Raw genomic sequence first — 13,012 nt, forward strand, 5'->3', positions numbered from 1 at the left:
CAGTTACATGTGAACCGTCTACACTAACAGAGTATGAACCAAAATGGCACAAATAATAATGGGAAAAACTAGCTTGCATATGCATCAGGACTGTCTTCTAAAATAAAGCATACAAAACTGTCAGGAGTTTTGAAACTATTTTCTGGACTGCACTTTAAGTGTCACAGTCAGATTTAACCAAAATACTTGGATACAAAACACGAACTTACCATCACAGCTGCAATATCTTGTGGATTGTCTCCATCCAAGTCAAATTTGAATGTCACCATCTTGTTGTTATAGGTAAGTAACTGGCACTCGACCACCCTGTCACCTTTGTTCATAATCTGCATACAAAAAGCAGGTGAGAAAGTTAACTTCAACTTCTTTTATCATACTGATCTGACCATTAAGAAGGAACAGACTACATGGTTATGCTATCTGATGAGATCAAATTCACAGGGCTTAATTCAACTAGGCTCAACTTTTATTATAGTGTTTTATCACAAATCGTCTTACAAACCAGATGAAATTCAAACAATAAAATGGACTGTTTAACAAGACAAAATCTAGAATCAGAGGGACATTGCAGCACACAGAAATAGAACAGGGTATAAATAGACTATGCAAGAACCAAGTCTTCTTGAAAGGCTTCTTTGAAGGTCATTGGCTTATAAATTTGCCAGTCAAACTCAGGAACCTATAAGAATTACCTGTAGAAGATGGAATAGAGTACCAGAGGGCAAGGACAAGTTAGCAGCATTGTACAGGATGATACATAAACCACAGTATTTGGATGAAAAGCCATACAATATGGGATTATGACAGAACCCCTCATATACCTCAAGCTCTCTTAGTGAGTAGCCGCCATATCAAGATGGATAATAAAACAAGGAGTGGGGAATGATAAATCTCAGGAGGGGAAGATTCGAATACATGTCAGCAAAGTCTGTATCACTAAAAGTGTACTGAATACCTACAACAGCTTACCAGATATGCTATATGTCTAAAAAGGTTTTATTTATTTATTTTTTTTGCAAACTCCCATAGACCAGGCATAGAAAAACATACGTGAAAAATAAAGGTGAGAAGGCACTAAAATGTGGTAGCCTACATAAAAATAAGAAGTAGAGGAATTCAGTTGGCTTCATGGGCAAAACAAGACTTTCCTGCCAACCTATTCAAGTTCTCTGCTGAACTGTTTCCCTACAGTGAACCTCAAGTATAAATAGCACGGCAGTCCTGAACTCTGGGATATTCATGTACCATGTAAGAAAACAAACTGCAGAGAAATTAAATGAAAAAAAGGGTAACACACTTAGCACTGTAAAATGCGTTTACTTTTTAATCTGGGTCACGTTGCTAGTCTCAGTATTGCAAAGGCTAATGACTGCAGACTCCCTTAGGATGGCCTCCTAATGCTATGCGGGGTTTCTTTTATAACTGTCAGCATGACACCTGGGCTGTATTACTCTTGATGACTGCATGACATCGATTACTTAAACTGTTGTTATAATATGAATCCAATCATTATTCTTTTCCATTTCTCTAACCAAGGTGGTGGCTTTAAGTAAGGGAGGGGGCTGCAGAAGAAAAAGTACTCCACTGAGTTTGCCACTTATATTTTTCTTGATGTTTTTACTGACATTCTTACAGACAGACAAACAAAATGTTTCAGTGTACTTGCACTGTAATATGAGATAACAACAAGGAATATGTTTCTAGCTTGAATTAGCACAAGTTGACCTTGTGTACAGATCAAATAGTTTACAATAATCAGCAGTGAAAACTTAATGTACTACTTTAGCTTCTATTCCTGGTATTACGAATTTATCTGGACAGTAGTTCCTAATAGCAGCGGTTTCTTACAGAAGCACATCATGAAGGCACAGTACTGTAAGAGTCAATTGTATAGTCAAGTAACTGTTTGAAACTCGGTTGTAAGGGGATGCAAACAATGAGGCTTTGCTTCCTTTCTTTGAGCAAGTCTTTAATAATATAAGCCTTGAGGATATTCTGAATTTGGATTTATATGGAGATGATTATGCAGGGAACTCACGAAAGCAAGCAGAAATGATTCAAGGCAAATAACGTGAAAATATGACTTAAATGTGTGTGTGTGTGTGTGTGTGTGTGTGTGTGTGTGTGTGTGTGTGTGTGTTTTGTATACTAAATAAAGCATTAATGGGTGCATCTGTGTAGGTATATTTTTGTATACTAACTAAAACAATGTCCTGACTTTAGACATTTACACACTCTTATTTTTCTGAACAAGAAAATTAAAAGTAAATTAGTGGTGTCAATTACTTTCATGTGTTATAAGAAGAAATGGTGATAGGCAGCTACTAAGTGGTGCAGCGGTTAGCGCTGCTGCCTCACAGCAAGAGGTTCTCCGGTTCGATCCTCGGCTGGGGTGCTTTCTGTGCGGAGTCTGCATGTCCTCCCTGTGGTCACATGGGTTTCCTCCGGGTGCTCCGGTTTCCTCCCACATCCCAAAGACATACATGCAGGTGGATTGGACACTCTAAACTGACCCTAGGTGTGAGTGCGTGCATGTGTGCGCCTTCTGTGGAAGGTTGGGTGCCGGGCTGGCAACTCGACACCGTAAAATCTCCACTGCCAATCACAAGCGGACAGGTGATCTGTTGTGGCGACCCTAAACCGGGAAAAGCCAAAAGAAGAAGAAGGTGATAGGCAGTTACTGACACGACTAGAGTCCCAATTTTTATCTAAAAAAAAAGATGAAATTAGCTTTTTCTGCTCACTGTACAGTGATTTCAAAGCATTACAAAAATGTAATGCACTGTAAGGTCATAAACTGTGCCTTACCTCAATGATGCGGAGCCTGGATCTTGATCTCTTACGCAGAAGTTTTCCAGGAGAACGTCGGACAACCTGTTTCTTATTTTTATCTCCTGAAGCCAACCCTTCATATCCATCACTCTGTACATCAGAAGTGCAACTGTAGGAAAAGGAAGTCCATCCACATAACCAAAGGTACAGAAAGAGACAGATGTATTAGTCCTCTTCTGTCTACCATCTTTCCACAAAAGAGCACAGAATAATTTCTTAATTTCACGAACTTACATAAAACCAGCCTGACATTTCTCATTCCTATCCTTTGCATGTGTGTTTGACAAGGAAATTCACTAAGCATTTATACATATTGTTTTTTTCTTTTATTTTCTTTTTTTGCAAATCCACTGATATAAGGTGCTACCTTTAATCAACTGACTCATTTTTCCCATATGGTCAACAGTCAGAATTAGGAGCAGAAAGTCCATTACAATGGCAGTTTTATCTGTTTGTTTATTTTGCATTATGTTCTTCCCAGGAGAATGGAAGGGGTGCAGATTTAAGGGTGATACTGATACAGTGATGTTTTTGCATGCTTCTAAGCTGACTTGTTTTGCTAAGGTTGCCTGTCCATGCCCTAAATGATATTCCAGAGGTCTGTCTTACACCCATTTTCTCAGCTATATGAAGTAAGTAGTCTTATCTCCTCAGTGTTCCCCTTTCATAAGCACTTAGAAACTATCACCAGGATTATGAGTCCTAGCCACGTACACCTTTAAGCAGGCACAGCTAAAAGCTCTTGTTATCCTTTTTTGAGTACTTAATAGCACCCACCTTTCACTCCTAGTGCATGCCAAGAACTAATATTTCCGGTCCAACGATAGCATTCTTAAACAAAGACTTTTTATTGGTCACAGAGATGTACTTCCTGCCACTGTACCAGGATGACAACCTGTCAAATGAGGCACAGATACATTCACTGCCATAATACCAGCTTGCCAGTCTGCTAACAGAGATAACACTGCACACCTTGTCTCAGTACCGGCATGTCAGCTTATCTGTTGATGGTGGCACAGAAGGACTTCCTCTCTTTGAACAAGCATGGAAGCCTATGACCTAAAGGTGGCACAAATCATGTTCTGTGTCTGTGACAACGTCAGGCAGCAGAGAATGTAAGCAGGAGTGTGCATGTCAGCATCTTTCCTTAGAGAAACACAGCACTCAGGCTTATTAGAAGTTCAGCTTACTAAGTCATCAATGACTAGTGAGGGACAAAGAAAATACAAATGTGACAGCATTATATTGTAGAAATATCTGAAAAATGTAGGCCAGTCAGTCATAAATATTGTCAGTCTGAAACAGAATAGTATAGAAATCAGAAATGATTTAAAAACAAAGGGAACACAGTGTAGTTTGACTGCATCAAATTACAAAGTGACTGTTTTTAATTACTCTCTTTTCACTACTTGCAGCATCCCCAAAAATAATTTTTAGCAGCATGGGAAAATAGAAATTCAGTACGTCTGCTGAACTGATGCTTCAGACATACTACAGATTCTTTGCATCGGCTTCACTTACATGTATTGTTTCTATCCTCCCATGGGTCAAAACAGGCAGCACATGCTTACTGAACATACATACATACATACATATTAAGTATTACATAATAAAACTGAACCTGATAGCAGATGCCAAAATAGTATTATAGCAGGGGATTTGTCTGTTTTTCTAAGAAGCCAATTCTCATTAGACAACTCTGATGCAGACCTACTACAGCTAACTGATGCTCTGATGAAATTTAAGTATCTTTTCATCTCAATGGCCCCACCTCACACACTGCCACATTTGCAGATAATTTCTATGCCTACCTCAAAGCAAGCATTGAGGTATTGGTCCCCATATGACATAAATGCAATACCAAGTTCAAGAATAAATCACAATGGTGGAATTTTAGTATAAACAAACTATACAACAAGAGAATGAAACTCATAGCCCATAAAAGGAAACTTAATAATCAAATTTGTGGATGACTGCAAGCTTGGAGATGTCATAAATTCTCCATCTGACTTACAGATTCTCCAGGAGAGCCTAGCACACAGCAATAAATGGTGCCTGGACCATGGCCTTAAATTGAATGCCATTAAATGCAGAATTGTGTCCTTTTGGAAAACCTGGGCATCCTTATAACTATAACACAGATAACACCCTTCTGATTAAAAAAATAAAATCTTCTGAGTGCTCTCTCCAAGGCCAAAAACACTAGCTCCATGGGTCCAGACTATGTGCCAAATTGCCTTCAAGTCATCATCAAGCACAGCCTTATAGGCTCACTGCATCACCTATTCAATCTGAACTTCTCCACTAGATTCATGTCGGAGGTATGGAGAATTGCTGTAGTCATCCCACCTCACAAGGAAGGACCCACTACTAACTGACCCTGAAAACCTAAGACCTATAAGCCTCACCAGCCTTATCTATAAAGCAATGTAGAAAATTGTTACAGAACTTATTAACAAGGACATCAGCAGTCTACAAGCCTTGGATGCAAGCCAGTTTGGATTTGTTATGTGCAGATCCTGCCTCCTGAACTTACTGGACTTGTTTGAACATGTGACTGATAAATTAGATGCAGGCAAATTGATTCACACTGCGAACATGGACCTGGCCAAGGCCTTTGAAACCATCCCACATTCTGACATTATTGATAATCTAATCAAACTAAATGTATACCCCTATGTTACCCACTGGATATCAGAATGGCTTATTGACAGAACCCAGTCTATTAGTGTTGGGTGCATTCTCTCACTGAAAACAGTAGTTACCAGTGGTGTCCCGTGGGACTGGTCTTGGGATCGCTTTCCTTGGAAATTTATTTCTCTGATGTCACAGCTGACATTGAGGACATTGGGCTGACCAAGTCTGTGGACGACTTCAAGCTTAGAGCTGTCAAAAGCTCTCCATCTGACTTGCAGATTCTCTGGGAGGGCCTAAAATGCACCAACAAATGTTGCCTGGATGATGGCCTTAAACTGAATGCCAAGAAATGCAGCACTGTGTTCTTTGGCAAACCCAGGTGACACCCATGTGAAAATTGTCTCAGCCATAGGGACTAGAGCACTTTCATTGACAATGAACTATCCTCTGATCATAGTGCATCTACTGTCACTTGGAAATCCTGGACCGATCATGTGGAGTATATCTTCAAGGTTTAAGAAAATCATCATCCCTCTCTACTCCTCCCCTATTAGACCTATCATAGAGTATAATGCCCCCTTTGTCTAAGCAGCAGTGTGTTTTCACTAAGAAAATCAAGGGCATGTCAACCCTAAGCTACACTGACTGCCTTAACGTGCTCTCTCTCTCTCTCTCTCTCTCTCTTAGTGTCTTTAGTCTCTCTCTCTCTCTCTCTCTCTCTTTTCTATCTCCTGCAGACTCTTCTCTAGCCTACAGAACCTTAAAGGACCCAGTTCTATGTGACCTCCTACATGTCCACAAAACAATAATACTCTAAACACTCATGTATGAGATCTAAACTTCCAGCATACCATTAACAGGACATGCTGGTGAGATAGATACCTCTCTCAGAGAATCCCTCTTTCATGCAACAGACTTCCTTTGAATGCAAACTCCCTGATCTCCTTTAAGCATAACCAGGGTGAATGTATGGGAAATCATAACTACACACCAGGTTTGGCCAGTCAAGCCCTCACTGAAAGGGGTAGAAACTAAGTACAAGTTATTCATGTTGAGGTGTACTCATGATTTAGGATCTCTTGGCCTGGCTGCAAATAGCCCTCCTGAAGTATTGTGTGTATTTCTGGACACATCATCATCTGAATGGCACACTGACAAAATGGGACAGAAGTAATTCAGATAAAGGCAGCAAAGGTGGAACACAGTCTGCACCAAGAATAAGGAGAGACTAGAAAAGTTTAACATCTACATGCTTGGAGAAAGATAAAACAGAGGGCATATAAAACAGAGGGCATAGCAGAAATCTTTACCTTAAGGAAGCTCTAATGTTCAAATGGCTTCTGTCTTTCCAGTCAGTAGGTGTATGACAGCAAAAGGACTGGTTTGGAGGTTATTACTTCCCAGACTGACCGATGAACTATTGAAACAGTCTTTTTTTTTTTTCTTTCCTCATTCACGGTACTGTAGCAAAACGCTCAGGTCTTCTGCATGTCTTTACAAACATGGCCTCAAAAGGTCTGTCTTTAGTCACCATGAATGGAAAAACATTTATTCCTCAAATTGCCATGGTGGACCACAATATTATGCCATTAGCAATCACTATACATTTTTCCTTTCATCCTTTTTCGACTTTTGTGATGTTACATATCAACTAATGAAGCAGACCACCCTCATTCCAGTGGTACCCAATTTGTCACTATTCTTTTACTCAAGTGTACTCCATCAACTATAAACTTCTATATTATACTGTGTAGACAATGTTTACTGATACTACTGTCTTAAGATGCACTCCAAGTTGTTGCAATATTCTTTGTATTGTGGGGATACATTGTTAAAAGGGTTCTTACAGTTTCCAGTAGTTTATTCAGTTAATCAGGCCATGTTCACAATCTTTTCTGATGTAACATCCCAGCTTTCCATTCAAAGATCTATGTCAGACCGCCATGCACTTCCTTCATTTTGTGAATCCCCAGTACACTGACTGTAATGTCCAATGGACTTGTAGATGTTCCAAGCTGATTTCTTTCAGTGGAAGTTTCACATGTTTCCTATAGATCAGGTCAAAGTGAAAGGCTACTGGCAGCACTCAGCCTCTGTCCTTCTCACAAATTTTGGGAAGGAATCTTATCTCTCCTCTCTTCAGTCTTCAGGAAAAGTAACATCCTGGCATGTTAAGGTTAGTCAGGGATACTACCAGTTCCCAAAGAATTCTGGGAGAAACAGTGACTCCACGCATTAACTTCTGGAGTTCTTTAATGACCATTTCTTCTGTGATTGGAAGTAATCCAGAGGGCTTAAGTGAAGTCTGGTATCCCACTTGTGAGCCAGAGAGTGACAGGACTAACAAGAAACAGAGTACAAAGGATTGGTCCAGATAAAATCACTTTATCTAGCAAATCTAGGAGAGACTGCCTCTGACACCTTCCCTGTTGAAAGAATAAAGACTCCTTGCTGAAGTTTCCAGTAGTTTATTCAGTTAAACAGGTAGATGGATGAGTGCTCTTGTACTAATGTTTGCTTAGAACAAGAGCTCACCTCTATCTACCTACTTAACTGAATAAACTACTGGAAACTTCAAGATAAAGTAAAAACACAGCCTCTTGGAATTAACCATGCTTTTCACACTATGAACAACAACGAGGAATAAATTAAGAGCACGGAAACACATGGAAACCATGATCTGAAGAAGCACTCATGGAAGTGCTTACCATTAAAAGGTCTTTAACCATTGGCTGTGTTTCCACACTCTCGCTTTATTCTTCATTCCTGGAAACTTCAACAAAGTGTCTTTATTCCTTCCACAGGGGGAGTATAAGAGACAGTCTTCTAGATCTGCTAGCTAAAGTGATTTATCTGGACTAATCCTTTGTCCTCTTTTTCTTTTGTGAATGGACTGAAGTTGGCTCCCGTAGTCTAGATTTTCTACTTGTTAGCTTAGGTAAATCTTCCTTCTCTTCCTTTGTGAATGTTTGGCAGAAATGATAAGTCAGCATTCACCCATTTTCTCAATCTTTGCTTCTTTACATATCTCCAAACAGTTTTATCTTCCTCATGGATGGAATTGATTAAGGTTTCCTAATTTTGGCTATTTGTATTTCTGATGGTCTTTCATGATTTCTTCTGCTAGAATTGTTTTCTTTCAGTATATGTTTGCTTTCATGTTATAAATGCTGTGTCTTCCATAATCTCTGATGCTACCTCATCTGCCAATAGAAATGTTTTTTTCTACTCACTGATTTATATAGCTATTTCACAAAAGGTTAGGTGGATCTAAAATGGCAGTTTTGAAGTTTTCTCACCAATGATCTTATATATGTCTTCTTGCTTATCTGACAGAATTCTTCAGTGGTGTTATGCCACTTTGTATAGGACTATTCTCCTGAAAAACTGTCCTTGTCAATATCTGAGATCTCCTTCCCTGTTTGAGAGCATCAGGTCCAAACCTGCTCTTTCTTTTGAGGAGGTTCTGGTAGTAGCTATCTAACCTTATGAATCTCACTGTGGAACAGATGACTAAATGGGATTTGTGGGCAGGAATAAAAGGGCTGTATGGCTTTCACCTAACCCAGGAATGCCCAGACCCCCCCCCCCAGGAATGAATGTGCCAACTGGTTGTAGCCAGAGGAGCCATTTGCAAGGTCCTACTGAGAGAGAAAAAAATATCCTTCCCTTTGGTTCTGCTGAAATCTGAAATCAAGGTACACCAATTAGTAAATAATTTACTAAAGTGTGTCATCACTGGTGGGGTTAAATTGATAAGTGAAATAAATATTTCCCAACTAACTCTGTACTTAGCACAACTTCTGATTCATGGCTTTAACATTTTTTTCAAGCTTCCCTGCATTTCTCTCAATTATTTTCATAGAACATATGGAAAATGACTAACAATCTATGAGGGTTTTAAGTAATATGAATACACTACATTTTAGGAACAAAACCAACCTGTCTGCAGGTGTAGTGAATCCACTTGCTGATGCCGAGGATAAATTCTCTGAGTTTGGTCGCACTGCAAAACTCTGTATGATAAAAGGAAAGAGTTTCAAGGATCATAAATAGAACATATGCCCTCTGGACATATGTTTTAAGTGCAGGTAAGAAAAACAAAACTCAATATACTGCAGAAGGAAGCTATTACTAAGCATACCTTTGAACAGCATGAAATGCTCATTCTCTGAAATCTTAGTAGCTTAAGGGTAGGTTCTGATGTTCATCATAACTGATTTTCTCTATTCAGAATGATCTAGATAGTCCAATAGACATTGTTTAATGCTATTACCACTTCACCATTGTTTTCTGCTTGTCTACTCCTATTGTTCTTGCCAATACAGGGGCTTCATTGTCACATGCAATACATTATTTAGCTTACTTTATTACTTTTGTGTAGCTCAGACTGTATTTCACTGTATGGTTAACAGACTGTAGTTTTCCAATACACCTCAAGATGGAGGTCCTTTTCATTTGATATAGAAGAGAGAAACAGAAGTGAAAGGGAGGAGACTGAAACACAGGGTGAAGGAATAAGGGGCCTTGCATTAAAACCAGATTTTTCTAGTGTCTGTGAGAGGGAAGTGAAATTGCAGATCGTGTTTTTCCCTCCTCTGAAAACCTGGTCGATGGTGATCTGTGGAATCAGGAGAGAAGTCTTGCCTTACAAACACAAGGTGCAGGGTTTGAGTCTCACAAGGGATAATTGGCTAGGCTTAAAATGGCCCGCAAGGGCAGTTAGCTTAGTACTAACCTATGAGTGTAAAGAGCAAAGTCTGGAACTAGTAGTCCCATGCCTGCATCTGATCAGCAAGGGCAGGAATACTGTTGGGCCTATTATAAAGACGCCATTTTCAATTACCAGATGGCTGTTAGGTGATCTTTACACTTCTCATCAGTGGAAATGTGGTGCCTGACATCCAGAATATTGTCGATAGAGTGGTGAGAGGCTTTGGCTGCCATTTTATACTTTCATAAGATTGTGCAATAGCTTCAAATGGGTCTGTGGGCCTAGGCTTTTCCCCTTTTCCTTTTCTGAACTGAAACTGTTTAGCTTTATGTCGAAATAGTTCTGGCTGTCATTTTGTGGATCTCATGTTACTCACCCCTCAGTGTAGATTTCCCCTTAAATGCTTTGTGGATTACAAATACCCGGGTTTCATATAAGCTCCAACTTCGGGCCCCATCATGATGGCATTAAGACTGTAAGTAGTCACGGGCCAGTGAACAGGGTATAACAAGAGTATTTTCACAGTTTGGTCTGATTAAAACTGATCAAGGTTATAGGTGCTGTTAGTATTGTTGCATTATAGAATCTTTACTGCTTAATGACATTGCATTTTTGCTCATATTTGAATGACAAGACCTCTCTTACTGAGTTCTGGGAGGTGTGATTTCACTGTATGTATACCTCATATTGCCTTATTGCTAAACTTTGTGCTACTGCAATAATTTGTTTGCTACTGTGCTGTTGCCTGTTAAGACTAGAGTTTCCATCTAGAATAAAATCTGTTATTATTTGCAACCTTGGTGTGTTGGGTGTAAAAAGGGGTATCACCAGAGTCAGGTAGGAAGGAACCTGTACACTATTCAGCTACACCTGTGGGTGCGCTACATCTGGGGGCTCGTCCAGGATTGTCTGTACTGCCTAGAACTCCGCCCTATTCCCCTGAATGTGTGTAAAGCAACACCAGCAGCAAGATGAACCCAGAAGTAGCCGCTAAGTGGTGCAAACACCACAATGCTCAGTCAGAGCACTGCTTAGTTCTAGTGTTGCCAGCTGTCACATGGATTGATATGCAAATACATCAAATTACAGAATCCTTACCAGTTGTAGGCAGTGGATTTTTATTAGACAGCACCATGGTCACTACAGAACAGAGCACACTGGCCCTATTAGAATGGAAAAATCCTCTAGTATATGAGCATATACCTTTGACTGATATCAGTTTCAGGTGAGAATGCAGTCTGTGTGGTAATCCCTGAGAAGTGCACTACCCCAGCAACAGAACAAATACCTGTGGAAGCTATCCAAGCAGGTCAGAACCTTACACCAGAAACTGAAGCTTCACTACCCACAAATACTATAGGGCCCAAAGTTTTGAATCTTTGGGAAGTCCTGTAGAAAAATACTTAAGGCCTACACAGCCATTCACTGGGTTTGGGTATCGCAAATTACATTTCTTCTCTGACAAACAACCCACACCTCAAGGAGAGGAAGATTTTGAATCTTGGATGGATCACGCTTCACAAGCCCTAGAGTTGTGGGGCATCCCAGAAACTCAGAAGTAGCAGCGGATAGCTGAAAATTTAAAGAGATTAGCTGCAGATATCATACGCAACCTAAGGATGATTAAGCAAGATTGCACACCCAAGGGCTATTTAGGAGTACTGCAGGATGTGTTTGGAAGAACAGAGATGGCTGCTGACCTACTGTATCAGTTTGAACATACATACCAAGAAGTTGGTGAGAAACTATCTGACTACATTAAGCGATTAGATAAAATGCTTCACCAGATCATCCTAAAGAAGGGGGTGGATCCAAAAGTAGCTGACCGATTACGAATCGGTCAAATTTTTCAAGGAGCTGAAGCTATGAATCCCATTATGTGGAAACTGAGGATGAGAGATAGGAAAGAGACTCTAATCTATAATCAATTGGTTAAAGGAGTGAGAGAAGAGGAAGCCCTGTTGAACTAAACTAAAGCAGTGAGAGAACACAAGCAGGAGCGTACATCGGTGTTTACTACTTAAATGGAAGTCATGGTCCAGAGTGTCCACAATGTAAAGGTGTCACAGTTGCAGGTGCAGGTGTCTTCCATAACCGACGTCAAGTTACCAAGAGGGTTGTAGAAGGTGATATGTTCCATGGCCTTGCAGACCAGACTTGTCAAGCTAATGGGGTGGAGTTCCTGGGGTCTGTAGTGGCGCCCCCTTTGTGGAGTGGGATAACCATCGCTGTGCACCAGTCAGTAAGTACAAAGCCTGAAGTGAGGCTATGACTGAACATGGTACTTAGGTGGGGTGCCAGTTCGTTCTGTAGTTCATGCAGAACGCAGCCTGGGATGTTGTCAGGTCCCATGGATGCTGTGTTCTTGGCTTTGGAGAGTGTGGTCTTTACTTGTACAGCCATGATTACAGGAGCTTTGCATTCTTCCGGTATAGTGATGGGCCCTTTGGGGGGTGCGGGGTTGAAGTTTGCACTGAACCTACCCACCAGGAAGTAGGCAATATCAGTTGGTTCTATATATCTAGTGCCATTGTGCTGTAGCTCAGAGCAGATCTGAGTGTCACCATTGAGATTCTTGACATAGCTGTAGAATGCTTTGTGGTTGTCTTTAGAATCAGTGGTGATTTTATTTCCGTAACTAGCTTTGGAGAATTTTATGAGGGATCTCAGCTTCTTACTGAAGCTGACCAGGGAGTTCCTGCAATCAGGGGATTTTACTCTTTTTTGCAACAGCTTCTTCCTTCTGTTGTAGAGTTTGTTTATGGCAGGGGACCACCAGATTGGCTTCCTTTTTTTGGAGGATAGCGTCTTGGTTCTGTTGGGGATGGC

At 40.4% G+C, this 13,012-nt stretch overlaps 1 protein-coding gene across 2 annotated transcripts in view; it reads right to left on the reverse strand.

Annotated features, from left to right (window-relative positions):
* WNK4 (WNK lysine deficient protein kinase 4) overlaps positions 1–13,012 on the reverse strand; it is an 895,969-nt gene that overhangs the window by 260,010 nt on the left and 622,947 nt on the right. For both annotated transcript variants that reach the window (XM_044054689.1, XM_044054688.1), the window contains exons 9-11: positions 9,412–9,485; positions 2,809–2,941; positions 210–326 (exon numbers count right to left, since the gene is read on the reverse strand). In XM_044054689.1, the coding sequence (XP_043910624.1) occupies positions 210–326; positions 2,809–2,941; positions 9,412–9,485 (324 nt within the window). The remainder of the gene's footprint in view (positions 1–209; positions 327–2,808; positions 2,942–9,411; positions 9,486–13,012) is intronic.

This window comes from Protopterus annectens, chromosome 13.part0 (assembly GCF_019279795.1).
Source record: "Protopterus annectens isolate FY-2018-M chromosome 13.part0, PAN1.0, whole genome shotgun sequence".
NCBI classification, from domain to species: Eukaryota; Metazoa; Chordata; order Ceratodontiformes; family Protopteridae; genus Protopterus; species Protopterus annectens.